General features: G+C 41.2%; 1 protein-coding gene across 6 annotated transcripts in view; it reads right to left on the bottom strand.

Moving 5' to 3' along the window:
* Positions 1-21,970, bottom strand: part of LOC132816395 (LIM domain only protein 7-like) — a 238,405-nt gene that overhangs the window by 152,085 nt on the left and 64,350 nt on the right. For all 6 annotated transcript variants that reach the window (XM_060825901.1, XM_060825906.1, XM_060825903.1 and 3 more), the window contains 2 exons: positions 15,811-15,881; positions 2,463-2,532 (listed from right to left, as the gene is read on the bottom strand). In XM_060825901.1, coding sequence (XP_060681884.1) covers positions 2,463-2,532; positions 15,811-15,881 — 141 coding nt within the window. The remainder of the gene's footprint in view (positions 1-2,462; positions 2,533-15,810; positions 15,882-21,970) is intronic.

Genomic DNA, 21,970 nt, shown 5'->3' with positions numbered 1-21,970 from the left:
GGTCAAGAACTACTTGAAAGTAAAAATTAACAACTTTATTTCTTAAAGTATAAGAGACAATGATTAGCTAATTATTTACAACTCCTTCCTCTAAACTATCTTTTACTTTCCCCTCTACAATACAAGTCTGACTTACAAAACAACCTTATCTCAAAGCCAAGCAGTTTTTGGTTCTTTTGTGGATCTTCCTGTGTCATCGTCTTAGGGATTCTGCTTCACAGGTTACTGATCAATAAAAGGTACTTTTAAGAAAGTTATTTGTCTGGCTGACTTTTCACATATGATAAGCTGGGTGGTTCTCCTCTCAACTGTTCAATTTTCCCCGGTCTTATACCCCCAATTGGATTGGGTCAGGGGCTTTTAAGATTGCCAATATACTAAGCTCAAACTGGATTGAAAAATACCAAATTCCAATGTATACAGGGGAACCTCGATTATCAAAATACCAATTATCCGAAAATCGGATTATCCGAAGGAGAAAGAAATCCCGATAGAAACGTTACATCAAAGAAGTGTTTCCAACACTGATCGTGTCTTTTGTTTAGTGATCAAACAGGCACCGTCTCCAAATGACTGACCTCCTACCCTCTCTCTCTCTCCCCACACTTTCCCTGGAGTTCTACACAGGGGTGCACCCTAACCAGCGCCCCTCCCCTCCAGTTTCCCAGGAATAATCTCTCTAACATTGTCCTGTACAGGGCAAACATGGAACCTGTCAAAACGTTGCAGTAAAAAGTTGTGTGAGCGGCAGTGTGCACGCGCGCACGCTATTTGGAGACTTACCGTATAAAGGTAGCTGCAGTCTTGTTGGTGTCTAGCCCGGCTCTCCAGGAGAGAAGAAGATGGGTGTGGACGGGGGGGGGGGGGGGGGGGGGGGGATGCAGGGGCAGGGTTGGACTGGGGGTGGGGTTGGATGGGGTTCTGGGAGCAGGCGGGGGCGGTGTTGTGGACGGGGGCTCGCGCGCTGTGTGTTGGGGGGCAGGGACAGGGTTGAACTGGGTTGGAGGGGGGTGGTGCTGGGCGGTGACGGTGGGCAGGGGGCAGTATTGGGAGCAGAGCGTCACACAAATGTGTGCTGCTGCTAGTCTCCTGAATGGGGAGCAGACTTTAAAAATTCGAGCCCCAGGAGAAACGCATTTAAATCGATTTTCCGAATAATCGATTATCCGAACAAAATAGTGCCCACTCATCACGTTCGGATAATCGAGTTTCCACTGTAATTTAAATTGATTGGCCTAATTCAAATCTGTTTTGTCATTTCCACACAAATCGCTAAATCGAGTTGTTCAACCAAAATGTTACATTATACTTTTTTTTCAGAACACTTGGTTCTGTCAGGTAGTTCAGTTGCTTTTAATTCTTAAGGTACAGTACACCCACATCTTCACAACATTACCACCAGGCCATTGGGATCTGAAATTACGAACTAGTACCCTGATTGCTCTTCACAGCAGGTTTCATGGCAAAACAATGTGGAAATAGGGCATTTAACCGATCAAGCCTGCTCCACCATTCCAGATTGCGAATCATCTTCAAGGTCATGTTCCCATTCTACCTCCACATCCTTGATGGCATTATGTCTTTAGAAATCTATTTCTGTCTTGAATATGCTCAATTACTGAGTTTCTGCAGCTCTCAGATAGAGCATTACAGTTATTCATTATCCTTAGTGATGGAATTCCTCACTTCAGTCCAAAATTGTTTGCCTATTATTCTAAAAGTGCATCCAAATTGTAAACCCCAACAGCAATAAAGTGTTGGTATTTTCTAATCTACTCTCTCTAGCCCTTCAAAATTAAAAATACAAAACAAGACACAAAACAATGAGATCAGCCCTCATTCTTCTAAACTCGGGGGAATGAAGGTTCAGTTCTCTCAGTCTGGCCTCAGAACTCTGCAATCCCAGAAATCAGTATGTTGAACCTCTGCTGCATATTCTTTGGCAAACAAACGGTCTTCCCTGGGCAAAGGGAACGAAAACTGCACACAGTGTGCCAGGTTGAGTCTTACTCGCTGAGGTTGAAGCAAGTCATATTTATTACTGTACTCAAATTGTCTCGTGATAAAAGGTTGATATTGAATTTGTTTTACTAAGTTTGCTGGATGTGCTTGCTAACTTCCAGTAACCCATGACAAAGGACATCCAGGTCTCTTTGGACATGAATACTTCCCAATCTCTCATCATTCAGAATTACACTGCAACTCTGTTCTTCTCACGTATTCACATCACTTTCCATCTGCCCTGCTCTGACCCACCCATTCAAGCTCTCCGAATCCCCTTGAAGCCTTTTGGATCCTCCTCAACATACAAGCCCACTTAGTTGGCATTCTCTACCAACTTGGGAAAGTTACATCTGAGACCCACATCCGAATCATTGGTAAAGACTGTAAGTACCTGGTCCCCAAGTGCAATTATATGATCTACTAGAAAACAGAAATTATTTCAACAGTGTTCAACTTACCAGACCAGCTATTGGTGTGGACAGGCGGTTGATCTTTTTACTGACACCTGGTTTTATCTTGTTAACTAGTCTGGGAAAAAGAGAAAAACAAGTAATTACTTGTCCATAATTACTTGCACACTCAGCAAAATAACATATGGCATGGTTGTATTAGAAATGGACTGCTTTGTTTCAGTATGTACAAAAGTTAAATTAGTTACAACCACATTGAATATGAAGCAAACACTGCTTCAGAGAGATCACAAAGATTAAGTTTAATGCACTTCATGGAAATATCAAACAGATAAGACCATACATTAGCAACAGAAGCAAAAAAATCTTAACAGAGAACCCCAGTTTATGCTTGATCATGATAACTGGAGCATTAAAGTAATCTCAAAATTAAAATAACCGTTTTTGGTGAAGGTGCAGTCTCAAAACAAAGCTAGACTTTCATTACCTGTCTGGCTTACAGTACCTTAATGTTTATGTACCAACATTGACATTACCTACAAGTGGCAATTTGGATGGCAAAACATAAAGACAGGTTACAATAACTGATGTAAATAGGAATCAATTGCAGGATGCCACAACTGGCGCAGAAAATAAACTAAATTGTGTCAGTGCATTTGACAATAGTGGACAAGATAAATTGGCTGAGTCAGCTTTACGATTAAAAACTAGTCACAAGTGCAAACACACAGCCCACCCAGAAATCAAGAACAATACCAAGCAGCTTATGAAGGAAGCAACAACAATTGAACAACAATACATCAAACTGAGGTGGGAGGAGCTTACTGACTTGCTCTACTTCCACTGATCCAAGGGTCCCAGTATAAATCCAACTCCCCCTCTCCCCCCGTTTCTTATCTGGCTAATGTTCGATTAAAAGTAAAGATACCTATGAACCAGGATTCTCTACTGAACACAAAATTATAAGCAAGCCTTATTCAATGACAATGCAAAACAGGTTTAATATGCAAGTATTCAAACATACACCACTCTTAAAAACCCGAAACATCTGCACAAATACACACATTCACCCACACAAAGGAAAAAAATAAATGAATTTCTCTTTGGAGATTCACTTTGGTGCCAATAAGTCTCAATTCTTGAAGGTTAAAGAAAATGGAAGGGAGTTGCTCAGTGTGACATTCTGGTGCAAAAAGATGATGTCGACAAACACTAATCGCTGGTGTCATTGCCAATGCAATTTACTCAGGAAAGGAAAATATCTCGCATTCATCTGGTTATTCTTCAACCTGAGCACCATCAAATGCTCAGACTCAAACAGCTCCTTCCCTTCCCAGGCTGGCCAACTAAAAAATCCCAAACATACATCCTCCACAACAGAAGTTGCAACCTGATCATCAGAAACACAGCTATTGGTGGGGTGGGGTGGGGTCCTAAACAAGCAAATATCACAAGACAGGACTTTTGGATATTGCCTAGTTTAAAAAAGTTTCATTGTCCATTCACAGTCCTCGTTACACAAAGAAACCCAGATACCCTCAACCCTTCAAACTCCAAGTCTACAAAAAATTATTATTAAAAATAAAACTACAATGATATTGAATATATATAGGTTGAAAGATGACATGATGGATGCATTGTTCCAAGAATGATGGCAGTTTCACATTAGAACTTTCTGACAACACCTGGCGGCAATCACAAGACAATCTGGCAATGCACCAAATGCTTGACAAAGTTGCTCTGTGGGATTGCCTATTTGGTTAGACGGATAACATGAAATGAACAAAAGCCTGGCATATGATCACTTTCTTATCAGAGTGAAAAGAGACTTCTACTGTTTCCATTCAGTTTCACATAGGCAATTTAATGCTGGACAGCAACAGGATAGAATTTAGCAAAGGGCAAGAGAACTATATAGAAATGAATGCCTCTGTTTAAATAAAACAGATGGAAGCCTTCCATGCAAGTCAGCATTAACCAATTAATAACTAATCAGGCAATTCAGTTGAACAGTTCAGGCAAAGTGTGGAAACAGTTGCGAAAATAATCCAAGGTGCTTTGTATTCCAGTTTAGGAAGGTCGTTAACAACTCTCAACATGCCGCAGGTACCTATACTCCACGAAAGGCTGCAGCAACAACAGTCCACACTAATCTAAATGTAGTAACTAAAAAAAAATGATGTTCTGACAAAACTCAGTTTGACCAGATGCATTAATGCTGCCTGTACTGCTAAGTATTTCTATTTTTTCCACCCCAATCCCCTGCAGTAACTTGCTTTTGCAAAGAATACACACTTCAGAGTCCAGGATGAATGCGACAAAAGGACTAACGATGACCACTCCAGTAACGTTCTTTATCACATTCCAAAGTTGAGCACACAGGCAGTTGGATTTATTTACGATGTTGGAACACGTCATAAACACTTTTTTGCCATCATTGGATTAAATCGCCTAATAAATTAGCACATGCACAGGTAATTTTTCCATCAGTTTGACTCCAAAGCTTTGAATAGTGTCTTCTCTAACAGCAGTATAGTTCATGACAGGATGTGGAGATGCCAGTGTTAGATAGGGGTGGACAAAGTCAGAACTCAAGACACTACGTTATAGTCCAATAGATTTACTTACAAATCACAAGCATACAGAGTGCTGCTCTTTCATCAAGGGTAGTGCTCTGAAAGCCTGTAATTTTAAGTAAACATGTTGCACTACAACCTAATGTTGTCTGACTTCTGACCTAGTTTATGCCATAAAGTAAGGTGCTGGAAAAGCACAGCCGGTCAGACAGCATTGGAAGAGCAGGACAGTCAATGTTTCAAGCATAACCTCTTCATCAGGAATGCTGATAAAGAGCTTATGCTCGAAACATCGACTCTCCAGCTCCTTGATGCCTGACCAGCTGCGCTTTTCCAGCACCATATTTTTGACTCTGATCTCCAGCATCTGTGGTCCTCACTTCCTCTTAGTTTATGACTTGTAATGGAAATGACAGTCTAAAAGCAGAAATGCATGATTGGTCTCTTCTTTCAATGTCTTCCCCTCTGGATATTGAGGGAGGGAAGAGACCGACACAGAAACCATTAGGGGATGCATGCAAAAGCAAGCAAGTTAGTTAATGTAATTAAACCTGTGAGTAACAGTATTAAGTATTCGTTCCGGAGTTTGTCAGGGTACTATATTTTAGGATAAGTAGGTCAGATTCATTACTGAGGCAATTTATTTTTGCATTTAACCAAAAATCACCAGATAGTTACGATACACAACGAGTTCTTGGAATCAAAATTCCGGAAGCATCCTCGAAAGGTATAATTTGCTAATTTTATTGCATGTCAAAAGAAAATTTCTCACTTCAGAGCCAGATGGAGCATAAAAGCAAAAACATTTCACTGTAACAAAATGACAAAAAGTGCTTTTGACCAAATTCTACTTTGTCAGCAGTCTTAATGGGTCAAATACCCACTTTGTGCAATGTATAGATTCAATATTACAGGGATAGTGAGGTGTGAAATGCACTGGTGTTCAGTCAGTCACAAGCAGATTGAATGGCAGGGCAGTCTCAATGGGATTAGTGGCCTTTTCCTGTTGTCAAGTTTCTAAAAGTAAATTGACAGTTTACAGCACAACTGTTAACAACTCAGTATCTGACATCCTTGTTGGGATGTTGGGAGATTGGAGAGTATATCCATTCACTGTAGACTCAATGTCGTCATTGCCTCCAAGTACAGATGCCTTGCACCTTCTTCTCAGCAAAACAACCTATACCTTCCACTGATTATTAAACAAGATGAACCAGATGTGTCACGCAGACTCTGGAACAGGTAACCAGACTCCTACACCAACACACCCCCAACCCCTCCACTCCACATTTCATTTACCCTAAATCTGACTTTTAATAGTTGTACCTTTTAGTACCCTGATCAGTTATCAATGGATCTGTAAGAATATTTAAAGTCAAGGGCAATTATTTCTTCATCCATCATCGAGTAATTAAGTGAAGGGCTCTTGTGACAATGGTGATGTCACTACCTCAGAGCTAGGAGTCCTGGACTCAAGACCCACCTGCTGCAGAGGTTCCAAGATGTTATGATGTGCAAGTTGATTAGAAAAGTATCGAAGCAATTAAGTGAGATAGAGATACTGGCAAAGACCGCCTGAAGCCAATTTAGTTGCCTATTTTGTATCTCGTCATAAGGATCAGAATGCTCAACACAGATTGGCCCAAACACACACACACACACACACCCCCAATGCAATTTAGATGTTCTTCACAGATGCCCCCAGACTTGCTGAGCTTCTCCAATGTTTTGTTTGTTGCAGATTTCCAGCATCCCCAATATTACATCTTTATTATAGATTGACACAATATCTCTGGAAATGAAGATTCACTACCAGTACAACTAATGACCTGGTGATTTTGCAAAAATAACATCAAATGTCATAACATTAAAAGAATTTTCAGAATTTCCAAAGGCAAATGTTCAGTATCTCCAAAGTGCTTTGTTTCATATTTCCTGCTTCTGCAGTATTTTGACAACATTAGCTGCTCCAAAGATGGTCATGGTTATGCAAGACAGTTCATAGCTGAGTCTCCCAGATTAACCAGCATGCACACTTATTGTTCAGTATTCCAAGTTAAAAATTACACAACACCAAGTCATGGTTCAACAGGTTTAATTGGAAGCACTAGTTTTCAGAGCACTCCCATTCAAAGGGAAGAGTGCAGAGACTTTAAAAATCATTGTACCCATGAAGATAGGCACATACTGCTCTGCTCGTGACAACAGTAGCATAAGCCCAGAGCAATTGAGCGTGCAGAAAAACAATACACTACATAAAAATCATATTCAGCTTTTAAATGATAACCTTGGAAATCTCAGCAATTACATGCCAAGCCTCTCCCATTTCTCTTTGGAATCCTCAGGTTGTGTGGAATAGTGTAAAGAAATGTGTGATTAAAATGTTGCAAAAACTGTCTGGTAACAGATTTGCTTTCATATTTGATATTTCTAAAAAAAACTCAGATTGACAATATCCTACCACTGACTAAACAATGAAGTCAAATTGAGGTTGAAGGATATTGAAGTTGATTTATATTAAACTTCACTGATAAGATTATCAAATTTTCTATTCCATCAACATTTAGTCACTTTGTGAATCAATCCGAATCAATGTACGTATAAACCTTCTGTACGCAGATGTTTCCACAGATACAGTCCTTCATTCAACAAAGGACAGGTCTCTTGAATCAGGCAGGAGTTTATTTCGTGATGGACAGATTTTGCTTGTAATAGTTACTTCCTTTACAATACAATTACCATGCAGTCAATAAGTTAAAGAATCTTTGGTTTAGTCAGTGTTAGTACTGCAACAGGAGGAGGAACACCTGAGGCAGAGTTTACAAGGTCATCCAGAGCTTTTAGAACAATTGGGTAAGCCTCCTGTACTGAAAAGACCAATTAACAAGACAGCCAAGTTGGTTGATACCAGTGAAGCTGATCAGGACATGCAAGTAGGTCTAAACTCAAAAGGGGACTCCATTCAAAAGGCCACCTTTCATGACTGTGTCCTCATTTCATGTAAGCCTTTGGTGTAAGAGGTCAAAAGCATGATATTTCTGAGTTTTGGAGCTCGTCAAGAGGTAGTACCACTGTTGTGCCAATAGTGTCACACAGATAGGTGGAATAACAGATGTTGACTAAATGGTCATAGTACCACTCAATCAGGTTGCCACTGCAGAGAACTATGCTAACTCCAACTCACTGGGGCATGAAGCATTGAATAGATTATGGTCCATGCCCAGGCAGGACATAACAGATTACTCATCCTTTCTTGAGCTGCCAATGGAAGATCTCCACAGCCACTTCGATCCAAGCTGCCCTGGTCAGTCAGGAAGGCCTTATTACAGCCCCGAAGGAAACAAATTTCCATTCACTTCTGGACAGCTCTCAGAAGAATCTCTGAGGTGGAACACTTAAGTGTGGTGCCACTGTTTGCCTGGTATCTGACATTTCTCGGGTTAGCTGGGCAGAGGGCGAGTGATGTTCCTGGGTTAAAGAGAGTTTCTAATTTCCCATCTGTAAAATTTGGTATTCAGCCTGTGCATAAACTTCACCTCATTACAAAGCCATTGTGCAAGAAAAGCTAGCTCAATGCTCTCAAGCTGCCAACTACATCATCCCCAAACCATTGAACCGTCAGATTTCAGCAGGAAGTGCAAAGTTATTTTAGATTCGATTAGACTTACAGTGTGGAAACAGGCCCTTCGGCCCAACAAGTCCACACCGACCCGCCGAAGCGCAACCCACCTACATTTATCCCTTACCTAACACTATGGGCAATTTAGCATGGCCAATTCACCTGACCCGCACATCTTTGGACTGTGGGAGGAAACCGGAGCACCCGGAGGAAACCCACGCAGACACGGGGAGAACGTGCAAACTCCAGTCAGTCGCCTGAGTCGGGAATTGAACCCGGGTCTCAGGCGCTGTGAGGCAGCAGTGCTAACCACTGTGCCACCGTGCCGCCCACTTTTTTTTAAATGGAAAAGATAAAAATGGTATTACAACGGTGTTTGAGGGAGCCTTGGATAGAATCAAATCTCAGATAGAGAGATCCCTTTTTTTGCCAAAAAAAACGCTAGAATGGCAACACGCACGGGTCTGAAAGTACCTGGAAAATCCGACTCAATGTTTCCACTAACTTCAGGAAATCTCAAACTAAGGGACATTGTGCTGATTTTGCAACTTCCATTTAAAACAGAAATATGAAGGAATTTCCTGAGTGTATTGGATGTCTGGAATTCTCTATCCCAGAGAATAGTGCTGGTTAGATCACTGAAAGTATCTGAAGAGGATTTAGATAGATTTTCAAAAGGGGAAGTGCAAGTAGTCTAAACGGTGAGAAAATTTGTAAAGCCAAAGTACAAAGGGATCTGGGAGTGCTAGTCGAGGGTTCTCTCAAAGTAAACATGCAGGTTGAGTCTGTGAGAAAGAAAGCGAATGCAATGTTGTCATTTATCTCAAGAGGGTTGGAATATAAAAGCACCATTGTGCTACTGAGACTTTATAAAGCTCTGGTTAGGCCCCATTTGGGGTACTGTGTCCAGTTTTGGACCCCACAGCTCAGGAGGGACATACTGGCACTGGAGCGTGTCCAGCGGAGATTCACATGGATGATCCCTGGAACGGTAGGTCTAACATACGAGGAACAGCTGAGGATCCTGGGATTGTATTCATTGGAGTTTAGAAGATTAAGGGAAGATTTAATAGAAACTTACAAGATAATACAGGGCTTGGAAAGGGTGGATGCTAGGAAATTGTTTCCGTTAGGCGAGGAGACTAGGACCCGTGGACACAGCCTTAGAATTAGAGGGGGTCAATTCAGAACAGAAATGTGGAGACATTTCTTCAGCCAGGGAGTGGTGGGCCTGTGGAATTCATTGCCACGGAGTGCAGTGGAGGCTGGGACGCTAAATGTCTTCAAGGCAGAGATTGATAAGTTCTTGATGTCACAAGGAATTAAGGGCTACGGGGAGAATGCTGGTAAGTGGAGTTGAAGTGCCCATCAGCCATGATTGAATGGCAGAGTGGACTCGATGGGTCAAATGGCCTTACTTCCACTCCTATGTCTTATGGTCTTATGTTCTTAATTCTAGGAGATTGCACAAAAGTTGTTGAGAAATAAGTAACAGATGCATTTAAGGAGAAGCAAGACAACTGAAAAAGGAGACTAGAGGGGCAGCACGGTGGCTTAGTGGTTAACCCTGCTGCCTTACAGCACTAGCGACACTGGTTCGATTCCACCCTTGGCGATTGAGCAAACCTAACACAGACAATCTGCCAGTGTCTGTTTGAGTTTCCTCCCACAGTCCAAACATATGGCCAACCTACCTAAATTGCATGCTAAATTACCCATAGTGCATTGTGGGCACAATGAGCCAAATGGTCTGCTCCCACTGAGGGATTCTATCAGTCTAGAGGATTAGAAGGATAGATTGAAATGAGGAAAGAAAAGAGGCAGCTTGAATGGAACTTAAACACCAGCAGAGTTGAAATGAATGGTCTATTTGTGCTGTATATCATATGTAATGACTGGGCTTCACACCCACCTAAGCTTGTCTGCTGTTGAATCTTTTCTTTATGCCTTTATCACAATTGGACTTGGTTATTCTTGCACAGTCTCAGCTACCTTCTCTCATTCTCACAAACTTGCAGTCATCCAAAACTCTGCTGCCAGGGTCCATGCTGGTACCAAGTCCCTTTTAACTATCACCCCTGTGCTCACTGACCTGCACAGAGTCCTAGTCAACAAACAACTTTATAATTCTTATCCAATCCCTATTGACCAGAGGGCATTGTTCAACAACTGTTCAAATTCCACAATGCAGTAAGGTTTTTAAAACAGAAGTTATATTCATGCTATCTTTTTGATAATTATTTCCTAACTTTTTTCAAAGTTATTTTTTTAAAAGAATCATTACAATACAAAGTTTTATAAAAATGGCCACATCTTGCAACACTGGAAAAGCCAGGAGAGGAAGAGATATTGTGGTCAACATTACACATCCTAAGTTTAAAATCCTCTTTGTTGCAGGAAACTACAAACTCGTGATTCAATCTAACACCTGTCAGAATATTAAAAGACATCCCAAAGGAGGGACAATGACACAGCTCGCTAAGCCGAGAAGAGGCAATCTACATGCTGCTATTCGACATTCTTCGGATGTGATACAATTGGATTCCAAGAAGCCTTCTGATATAGAGTCATACAGCACAGAAACCCCTTCAGTCCAACCAGCCCATACCGACCGTAATCCCAAACTAAACTAATCCCCATATCCCTCCAAATATTTCTTATTCATGTACTCATTCAAATGATTTTTAAACATTGTAACTGTATCCAAATCTACATCTACAAATTCATTCCACCCACAAACCACTCTGCGTTTTAAAAAAACCACCCCTTGTGTCCTTTTTAAAATCTCTTTCTCCTCTCACCTCAAAAATATGTCCCCGTGTCTTGAAATCCCTCACCCTGAGAAAGAGGTGCCTGCCTTTCATCTTACCTGTACCCCTCATGATTTTATAAAACTAAGGTCAGACATCAACCTTCCAAGCTCCAGTGTAAAAAAAAAGTCTATCCAGCCTTTTCTTATAATTCAAACTCGCCTCAAACCACTCCCCCCACCTCCTTTACATTCTTCTTTATCAACGACATTTGCTGAACCAAATGATGCCACATAATCACTTAGCCCAGAAAGTGCGCAGGCACAGAATAGACATCTTTTCTGATAATTATCTGAACCAGGGGAAAAAAAGGGGAAAAATATGATCAAGAAAGCAAGGAACTACAAAGTTGAATTCTACAGAGATTAATGCTAGGATTATCCACAATTAATTTCAAAAATGCACCCAAACAGCATTTTCTTTATATAAAAAAAGGTGGCGATGGATACGAAGCCATATACATTTGTCAACATAGCAAATAATGAGGGTGGGAATGTTTAAAAGCAAAAGCAAATATCAAAAGGGACCATATAGACTAGTCAGATGACAAAATGACAAATGGTACAATGCACTGCAACAGACTGAAGGACATAGATGGACAGTGTGCAAACAAATGACAAGCCACAAAACAGAACACAAGATTGATTGGAGGAATAGGTTTAAAGTTCATCAAAAGCAGTAGCATTCTGTGCAGAAATAAATAGGACAGTAAGACTCAAATAGTGAACTCTTTATCCAGGCAGATCAGAATATAATTCTCAGGGAAGGCTAAAATTATGTTCAATTTGAGTCACATCTAGAGCACTGTGTACAATTCTGACCACCATACCAAAACAAGAATATTGAGCAATTCAAGACATTGTAGAGAAAGGAAATATCAAACCAAATTAGCTTAGCACACCTGAGTAATGAAAACAAAGAGCTTGAATTGCTCATTCAAGAGCAGGACTTCACATACATAGGAGGAAGGATGAATTAAAGCTGCTGTACTACTTTATGTATAAACTGCAAACTCCGAGCCAAGGAAACAGATTGAAGAAAAGAGACAAGCAGCACAGTTCTGATTTTAACTCCTTCGTGCAAAGTATAAGTAAACATGTCATCAAGTGCATTTCTAAAAGAGGCAGACAGTCTGTAAAAATTGAAGGGGGAGGTGAGTGATTCAGAGATATTAGCCTTTGAGGGCATTCAGATGGACTGTAGTCTTTTCAATTCCTGTAACTATTCCCACATTTAGGGATTTATAATTCATGTGATTAAGCTCCTAATGAGCCAAATTACATCAGCATTTTACACTGGGTGGTATCGAGAAGCCAGGGTTAGAGAGATTTAATTTCATAAACAAACATATGCTCCACTATCAACAAAACTATGTTGCATGCGTCATAAATGGTCAACCAGGTCCACTCCCCTGCTGGCTCATGTCCCCTCCACTTTGCTGCTACAGTAGTAGGCATCACAATCTGTCTTTGCTGATTTTAACAGACTGACTCAGATGGAGCACCTTCTCCACTCCAACACTGACCCACAAAAGCCTGATCTCCAAATGTCTATTACCCCTGACTTTAGACTCTTGCTTGACCAGAACGGTGCAGTGGTCAGTGTACAGTGACCCCTTTACGTTAAAAACAAAAAGGACCCATGAATGAGTGTTTGCCCCATACAATTAAAATGAAGTTGGAAACTAGAACATTCAGATTCTCATTGACAACTCCAGCAGCGAAAGACCTGAATGTTGCATGGCTAGCACATCCCAGAAAATTCAGCACTTAGTGAAGCATAGCAGGCAAAAGGAAGGTCAGTTTAAAGAACAAAATGGCTGATGCACCATCTTCTGGAAATGCAAATTGGAGGACGAAAGTCAACTCTCAGGTTTCGCCATTAAAAAAAAACAAAACTCAGCAAGCCTCCACTGTGGGAGGAATGAATATCACATGGGCCTGTGGCTCACCTTAAGCTAGATACAGGACACTAGTCAATGTATACCAAACCTAGACACAATACAAGGTAAGTAGATACACCACACGTCCAATATTTATGCAAACTGGGGACAAACAAGCTGTGTATCAATGTTCATCTCTTCTCTTCCTAGCTGCAACACTTCACCCCATATCTATGAAGACTGCTGTGGGCATGAGGATTCACTTTTGTGTGAAGCTACTCAACTTGTATCATCTCACAAAGACCACCTTCAACCTCTTATTAATCTACAGCTTGCAGACAACATTTGCATGTATATACAGACACACAGGACAGGTCAATCTCCAAGCCATCATCGATAGATTCATGAATGTCTTTAAGAATGGCATTCAAGCTAAACAATTGCAAAGCAACTAGGTAAAAACAAGGACTGCAGATGCTGGAAACCAGAGTTTAGATTAGAGTGGTGCTGAAAAACCACAGCAGGTCAAGCAGCATCCAAGAAGCAGGAAAATCTACGTTTTGGGCAAAACAGAGGTCTTCCAATCAACTCCAACTGCTCAATGCCGCCCCAAGCCTGACCAATCAGGATCTATGATGAGCCACCGGACAGTGTGAAATAATTCTTATATGTCAGGAACCTCTTTTCCGCAAGGGCAAATACTGACAATGAAATTCAATATCATGTCCCCGGTGTTAGCACAGCATTCGGCCTCTAAAGAAAATGGTGTTTGAGGATCGTGACGTTGGCATCAAGCTTGCTGACTACTCAGCAGCAGTGCAACATGCCATTTCTAGGTGACAGTTGGCAGGTATCACGACTTGCTTGGGAAATACCACCAGTGGTGATGTCACAAATGGTAAGATATAGCACTCTGATATCAGTGTCCTCTCCCAGGCCAACATTCCCAGTATCAACAAAATACTGGTTATGGTCCATCAGTTGAATTAATTACATGGCCCACCTGACATCAGATTTCTAAAACGATCTCTCTACTTCTTCATGGCTAACAATTATTTGGGGGACATAGCAAACACTTCCAGGATGTCCTCCAAACTTGTGGCTATACAGGACATTGGTTCGGCCACTTTTGGAATACAGTGCACAATTCTGGTCTCCCTGCTATCGGAAGGATGTTGTGAAACCTGAAAGAGTTCAGAAAAGATTTACAAGGATGTAGCCAGGGTTGGAGGGCTTGAGCTATAGAGAGAGGCTGAATAGGCTGGGGCTATTTTCCCTGAAGTATCTAAGGCTGAGGGGTGATCTTGTAGAGGTTTAGGAGGGGCATGGATAGGGGGAATTGACTGACAGGTTTAGACCGTACATTTGGATCGGCTCAGGCTTGGAGGGTTGGAGGGCCGAAAGGCCTGTTCCTGGGCTGTAAATTTTCTTTGTTCTTGTTCTTCAAGAGTAATTTCTCTCAGGTAGATAGAACGTTGTGACAGCGAATGAGGAGATGAAAAATTAGATCTGTGCATTTAAAGTCCAGAAAGGGACTGGATCAAATCATTGCTTCCCAAAACTTCTGTCACTCTTCGAATGCCACAATCTGCGTCACCCAAAAGATTACTCAAAACTGAAGAAAGAAAGAGTGAAAATGCCAACCAACTTAAGCTACTCCAGACTCAAGATGGACACCAAGCGCAGACATAGAAAGGAATGAGCAAAGGCTTCAGTATCCCACACACCTGCCTCTTCATACAGCAGTTTGTGCAGATCCAACAGTGGGCTGTTATAGTCACCTCAGAACCTACAAATCTGGACTGAAAGGAAGTCATCCTTAGTCTCACTCGGCCACCTAGGGAATTTTATGATTGGCACAGCAAAAACAGCAAGGGGATGAAGGGTAAATGCCTAAATTTGCATACTTCCCTCTTTCTCCAGTGGTAGCACTGGGTTTTATTAGGATGGTGTCTGTCAACTGCACATTCCCACCAACAAACATTATGCGGAGCAATTTTGGTCTCTTATAGAGGCATAGCCATTTGTTCAAGCTCAAAAAGGGTACAGACATGTTAACAACAATCAAAAGCTTGAGGCGAAGCTGTAGATGTGCAGTGCAGTATTGCGGGACATTAAAACAAGCGATGTGGCCCACAAGTACAGGCAAGGTTCCTAGTTTCTGCCCACCCAAGGCTACCTTACACATCATATTACTGATTTGTAAAACTACTTCTAGCCATATGAGTAAGTCCCAACTCTCTCTGATATTTCTCTCTCACCAGTTCCCATTAAGTTCAGTTGTCTGCTGTTGTGTTGTCCTCAAATAATTGCAGCCCTGTCTGAAAAGGTGTATCTATATCAAGTCTACCAGCATGAGAAGTGCACGGTATCCAAACTTCCATTGCCAGAGTGCCCCCAAATTGAAAACTTTCACTTGCCCACACATATTCTGTTCCACCGTGCCTCCCTCCTCCCAGCAAACTAAAGCAAAACCATTCTTCCATGCAGACAAAACTTTGTTACATACTCGCATAACAGGGCTCCATCTTCCAGTGCTGACCGAAAATCTTTGTTGCCAAAGCTCTTCCCAGTAACCTCCTACAAAAAAAAAAGAGACAATTCAGATCAGTTAAATATGTTATTCCAAATCTTTTAATCCAAGGCTATCACAACAAATGGATTACTACATATAAATAAATGTCCAAAATTATTTTCTAAGTGCTAAACTATGTTCAGTTTCACAAAGTTGGACAAATTTAGGAAAAACCCAACACTCAGCATTAGGAATTTAATCCTATCTTAAAGGTACTTTGAAAAATAAATATAATGTAGTAGTTCAGTGAGCTCACAAGTCATTATACATAAATGGTGCACACCCAAAACAACCACACCAATGTGCTGTAAATATTTCTGAAAGTAAGATTGACTAGCTTTAAAGTGAAAACCGTGATTCAATAGCTTTTGCACGTTGTAAAATTATGTAGGAGAAGGGACATGTATATCTGTTAAAACAGCCAATTTGTTCATTGTTGCAGAATCTTGAAAAGTAACAATACCCAGCTTTTTTCTCTACATAAACTGTCTTTACAAACTCCACTCCCACAATTCCACCATCTTGGCTCCAGTGCAAGGGGTTCATAATCTTCTCTTTCCTCAGGAGAGAGGCCATGCAGTCAGCTGCCTCTGCCACTTGGCTCTCTCCTCCAGTCCACCGAGCTAAATGTCCCCTCAAGTTGCCTGTGCCCTTGTTCTGAACTTGCAGCTTTGTCTAGTCTTACCGTAAACTCCCTTCATAGCGTTTGAGCTACTTTTTGTCCTCGAGAGCCACCTGCTGTTCCCCCTCCCCATTCAGTGACAACCCATATTTACTCCTCAGCCCATCCTCACTGGTACTGCTAATGGTTTGTTGTCTTCTTCACCTCTCCCATCAAAACACTGACCCTCGATCTCACTCTCCTTGAAAATTAGAACCTCATCTCCAACCTCCATTTTCGTCCCAAAATTCCCAAGTATTTTAGTCTTGGAAATTCATAGCCACCCCCTCAGCCCCACTCTCCACGCCATCACTGTCCCAAAGTAGGTTTTAGCAAAGTCTAAGTGGCATCCAATGTAACTGGGATAATAACAATTGATCTTTCCTTCTCAAGCTGTGTGTAGACCCCAACATGTTTAACTGTACCACCCTTCTCACTTGCTTCTCCACGGTCATCCAATTGGTGGCAATATACTCAACTGGGTGCCATCCTTTTCCAACTGATCATGGCCAGAGAATTGCAAGCAGTGGTTTCTCCTCACATTTCTGCATCATGACCCTAGTGTTCACCAAGTATCTATTCTTGGCCCTCTCAAGTAACATTTACCTCATTTACCCTTGACAACATTGCCCCAAAAACTCAACTGGTTTTGATGCAAATACAGATAAAACCAACTTTGAACATTGGAGACCCCGCTGTCCTTAATTTATAACTTGTCAAATATCACAATCTAATCCACACATGATGACATTTGATTCCCTTTTCTAACAAAAATCCATTCATCCTAAAAAATATTCAATATTCAGAGGCAAAGAGTTCTAAACTTGCTCAACCTGAAAGAAAACTTATCCTTGTTTGTTGTAAAAAGGCAGCCCCCAATTTTAAAACTGTTCCCCCTAATTCTAGGATGATACGCTAGAGAAAACATCCTTTATACATTGATCTTGTTAGAACCACTCAGGGTCTTGGACACTTCATTCAAGTCATCACTGATTATTCAAAACACCTATGGAAAGAATTCCAGCCTTTCCCATCTTTCCAAAAATGACAATCCACTTCTTCTACGTGTCAATCTAGCAGACCTCCCCAAAACACCTGCAACACATTTACATCCGCTCATAAATGAGATCAAAACTGTACACAGTATTGAAGATATAGTCTCACTGCAGATGCTATATCTAACAGGAGCATAATATCCTTATGGTTGTGTTCAATTCTTCTCACTGTCTTTGTGAGAAGACTAGCTATCAAGTTAACTAGCCTTTAGTATTGTGTTTTTCTATCTGCCTCTTTCCCTTCTTGAATAGTGGATTTACATTTGTTATCTTCTAGTATGATGGACCTTTCAAGAATCTAGCAGGTTTTGAAAAATGAAGGCAATACTCCCACATCAGCAAATCTTAGAATCCTAAATAATTCTTCCAAATAAGCAACTGAGAAGACAAAAGACCCAAAGTGGCAAATCTCAAATTCTGTAGCCCAGAGTACTGTGGAAGCTCAGTCATTTGAGTATATGCTAGATAAAACATTAATAGATTGCTGGGCAAAATATCAAAAGGGATGTGGGGATTATGTGGGAAAATGGCATTGAAGTAAATCCACTTTACTGGATGGAGGAGTAAAGTCAGAGTCATGTAGAGTCAGAGGGGCAAGGTTGGTGAAGGGGTTCTTGTTCAGACTGGAGGCCTGTGACCAACAGTGTTCCGCAGGGATCATTGCAGGGTCGAAGGTTGTTTGCCATTTATATAAATTGACTTGGATGACAATGTAGGATGCATGGTTAATAAGTTTGGGGTTGACATCAAAATTGGTGGTATAGTGGATGGTGAAGGTTAGCTAAGACTCCAAAAGGATCTTGATCAATTGAACCAATGGGCTGAGGAATGGCAGATGGAGTTTAATTTGGATAAATGTGAAATATTGCATTTTGGTAAAAACAAACAATGGCAACTGATACACAGATAATGGTGGGGCCCTGGGTCATGAAATCAAACAGACTGGCCTTTAGTTCTTTGGGAGGTGATTCATGAATAGACAGGGTATTTAAGGCAGCATTTAGCACGGTTTCCTTCATTGCTCAGACCACTGAGTATAGGAGTTGGAATGCCAAGTTGAGATTGTACAGGTTTTTGGGGTGGCTTCTTATGGAGTATTGTGTATAGTTCTGGTCGCCCCGATATAGGAAGGATATCATTGAACTGGAGAGGCTTTAGAAGAGATTTACAAGGACACTGCCAGCACCAGAGGGTTTGAGTTATAAGGAGGCTGGGACTTTTATCACTGCAGCCTAGGAAGTTGAGGGTGTGACCTTATAGATGTTTATAAAATCATAAGGAGCATTGTTAGGGCAAATAGCAAAATATCTTTTCCCTAAGGCAGGGAAGTCCAAAGCTGGAGGGCATATTTTTAAGGTGAGAAGAGAAAGATTTAGAAGGGACCTGGGTTTTTTTTTTAAAAAAGATAGAGGGTGGCTCGAATGTAGCATAGACTGCCAGAGGAAGTGGGAGGTGCAGGTACACTTACAACACTTAAAAGACATTTGAATAGATACATGAACAGGAAAAGTTGAGAGAGAGAGATGGGCCAAACGCAGGCAAGTGGGGCTAGGTTAGGTTTGGAAAACTCGGTTGGTATGGACATGTTGGACCAAAGGATCCGTTTCCATGCTGTATGACTTCACAACTCCTCTCTCATGTTTCTCAGATTCCCTTAAACTTTGATATTTAATCACTACCACCATCCCTCTCATTGATAATTGCCAGGGACCAAACCAGATTTTTCATGATCTCAGGATCATGTTTCATCCTGTGATGAGCTTCCAAACATACATTCAAAACAGCATTTATGAATACTTTGTTCCAACTCATGACACCATATTGTGCCCCACCTCAGCACTTCTGAAAGCCTCACTTATGCTTCTAACTACCTGGCTCCTAAGCTGTGGACCTCCCTCCCTCACTAAACTCTGCCTTTTATTTCACTTTTCTGGTTATAATCTACCTCTGAGCAAACCCTGGTTCACTGCGCAGTATCTCCTTACATTACTTTGTCAGATCTTGCTTCAGAATTTCCACATGAAACAGCTTGGGCCATTTATTACATTAAAATCACTACATAAATACAAACTGTTTCCATCATAAACCACAGTGATTTTGATATTCTAGGCATAAGCAATTAAAAATTAAAGTGTACTCCAATAAAATAAAGTTTAAGAATCAAATCTCTGACCTGTGCGAGATTAGTCTCAACCAAACGTGACATTTAGGGTTAACCAACAGGTACCAGGCCATCCTCACACCCATCAGTGTATAAGATAGCCAATTAGGCAAGGTATTGGTGGAAGATTATGTCAGCATGATATGACAAGCCTTCAGTAAGGTGGTGAACATATTTCTGACATATTAAAAAACACAGTAAAGACTGTTAATAATGAAACATGGAATAAATTTGTTGTTTTGTTTTTATTTCTGTGGGCATATAATCCAACCTAAAACTATTCAAGAGCGTGATACATTAAAGCCCACAAAATGTCAGGCATGCACATGCTTTGTTTTACAATGTTACTTGTACTGTATTGTACTGCTTCGCCTTGAGGATATCTGACCCATTGGAATTCACTCAGCTTAGGTGTTCCTTTGTGAAGCTGGCATTGTTTAAAAGGATACAATCTATGACAAGTTCTGTTGTAGAGTTATGATACTTTAACACACACTAAGTTAAATACATTGTGGTATTAGGCCTGAACCTCATTCCATAACATCAAGCTGTAGGTTCATCCGCTCTTAGTTGTTTTCTCTTGTTCATGAATACAAAGCAAGTAGAAGTCACTTTATTCACACAGTTACCAATTACTATTCATAGAGTCATAGAGATGTACAGCATGGAAACAGACCCCTTGGTCCAACCTGTCCATGCCGACCAGACCCAACCCATATTCCTCCAAACCCTTCCTATTCATATACCTATCCAAATGCCTCTTAAATGTTGCAACTGTACCAGCCTCTAACACTTCCTCTGGCAGCTCACAACATACATGTACTGCCCTCTACGTGAAAATGTTGCCCCATAGGTCTCTTTTATATCTTTCCCCTCTCACCCTAAACCTATGCCCTCCCGCTCTGGACTCCTCCACCCCAGGAAAATGACTTTGTCTATTTACCCTATCCATGCCCCATAATTTTGTAAACCTCTATTAGGTCACCCCTCAGTTTCCGACGCTCCAGGGAAAACAGCCCTAGCCTGTTCAACCTCTCCCTACAGCTCAAATCCTCCACCCCGGCAACATCCTTGTAAATCTTTTCTGAACCCTTTCAAGTTTCACAACATCTTTCCGATAGGAAGGAGACCAGAATTGCACGTAATATTCCAATAGTGACCTAACCAATGTCCTGTACAGCTGCAACATGACCTCCCAACTCCTGTACTCGATTCTCTGACCATTAAAGGAAAGCATACCAAACGCCACCTTCACTATCCTATCTATCTGCGACACCACTTTCATGGAGCTATGAACCTGCACTCCAAGGTCTCTTTGTTCAGCAACACTCCCTAGGACCTCACCATTAAAAGTTGTATAAATCCTGCTAAGATTTGCTTTCCCAAAATGCAACACCTCGCATTTATCAGAATTAAACTCCATTTGCCACTTCTCAGCCCATTGACCCAGATCCTGTTGTAATCGGAGGTAACCCTCTTCGCTGTCCACCACACCTCCAATTTTGGTGTCCTCTGCAAACTTACTAACTGTACCTCTTTTATGCTCGCATCCAAATCATTTATATAAATGACAAAAAAGTAGAGGGCCCAGCACAGATCCTTGTGGCACTCCACTGGTCATAGGCCTCCAGTCTGAAAAACAGCCCTTCACTACCATCCTCTGTCTTCTACCTTTGAGTCAGTTCTGTATCCAAATGGCTAGCTCTCTGTATTCCATGAGATCTAACCTTGGTCATCAGTCTCCCATGGGGAATTCAAAAGGTCCTTCCTGGAAAATGTGGAAATTGGGAAAATCCAAACCTATGAAATTCTCCAGGCAAGATCACCCGTTACTTTTGTTTAGACTTCAAGATAGAAGAGCGGTCACTATAACAATGTAAAACATATTGATCATGAAGATTGTCAAAATGAAAATTTGCATTACGGAGCACCTTTTACGATTTCAGGATAACCCAAGATAAAACTTTACAGCCAGTTAAATAATGTCTGAAGTACAGCAAGTGCAGTCATGTATGAGATGTGACAGGATGAGATTTGTACACAGCAAGGTCTCATACATAGCAATGAAATGAATGAGCAGATTATTAATTTTAGATGTGCTAAATATCTGAGGTCAAATGTAGTTTTGGTTTGATTTCTCATCTAAGCAATGCAGCACTCCCTCATTCCTGAGAACTGAAACACTGATCTCAAATCTCCTGAACCCATGACCTTCTG

The sequence above is a fragment of the Hemiscyllium ocellatum genome, chromosome 6 (genome assembly GCF_020745735.1).
Source record: "Hemiscyllium ocellatum isolate sHemOce1 chromosome 6, sHemOce1.pat.X.cur, whole genome shotgun sequence".
NCBI lineage: Eukaryota > Metazoa > Chordata > Chondrichthyes > Orectolobiformes > Hemiscylliidae > Hemiscyllium > Hemiscyllium ocellatum.
The sequence above is the reverse complement of the archived record's forward strand: the minus strand, read 5'-3'. Positions and strand labels throughout refer to the sequence as shown.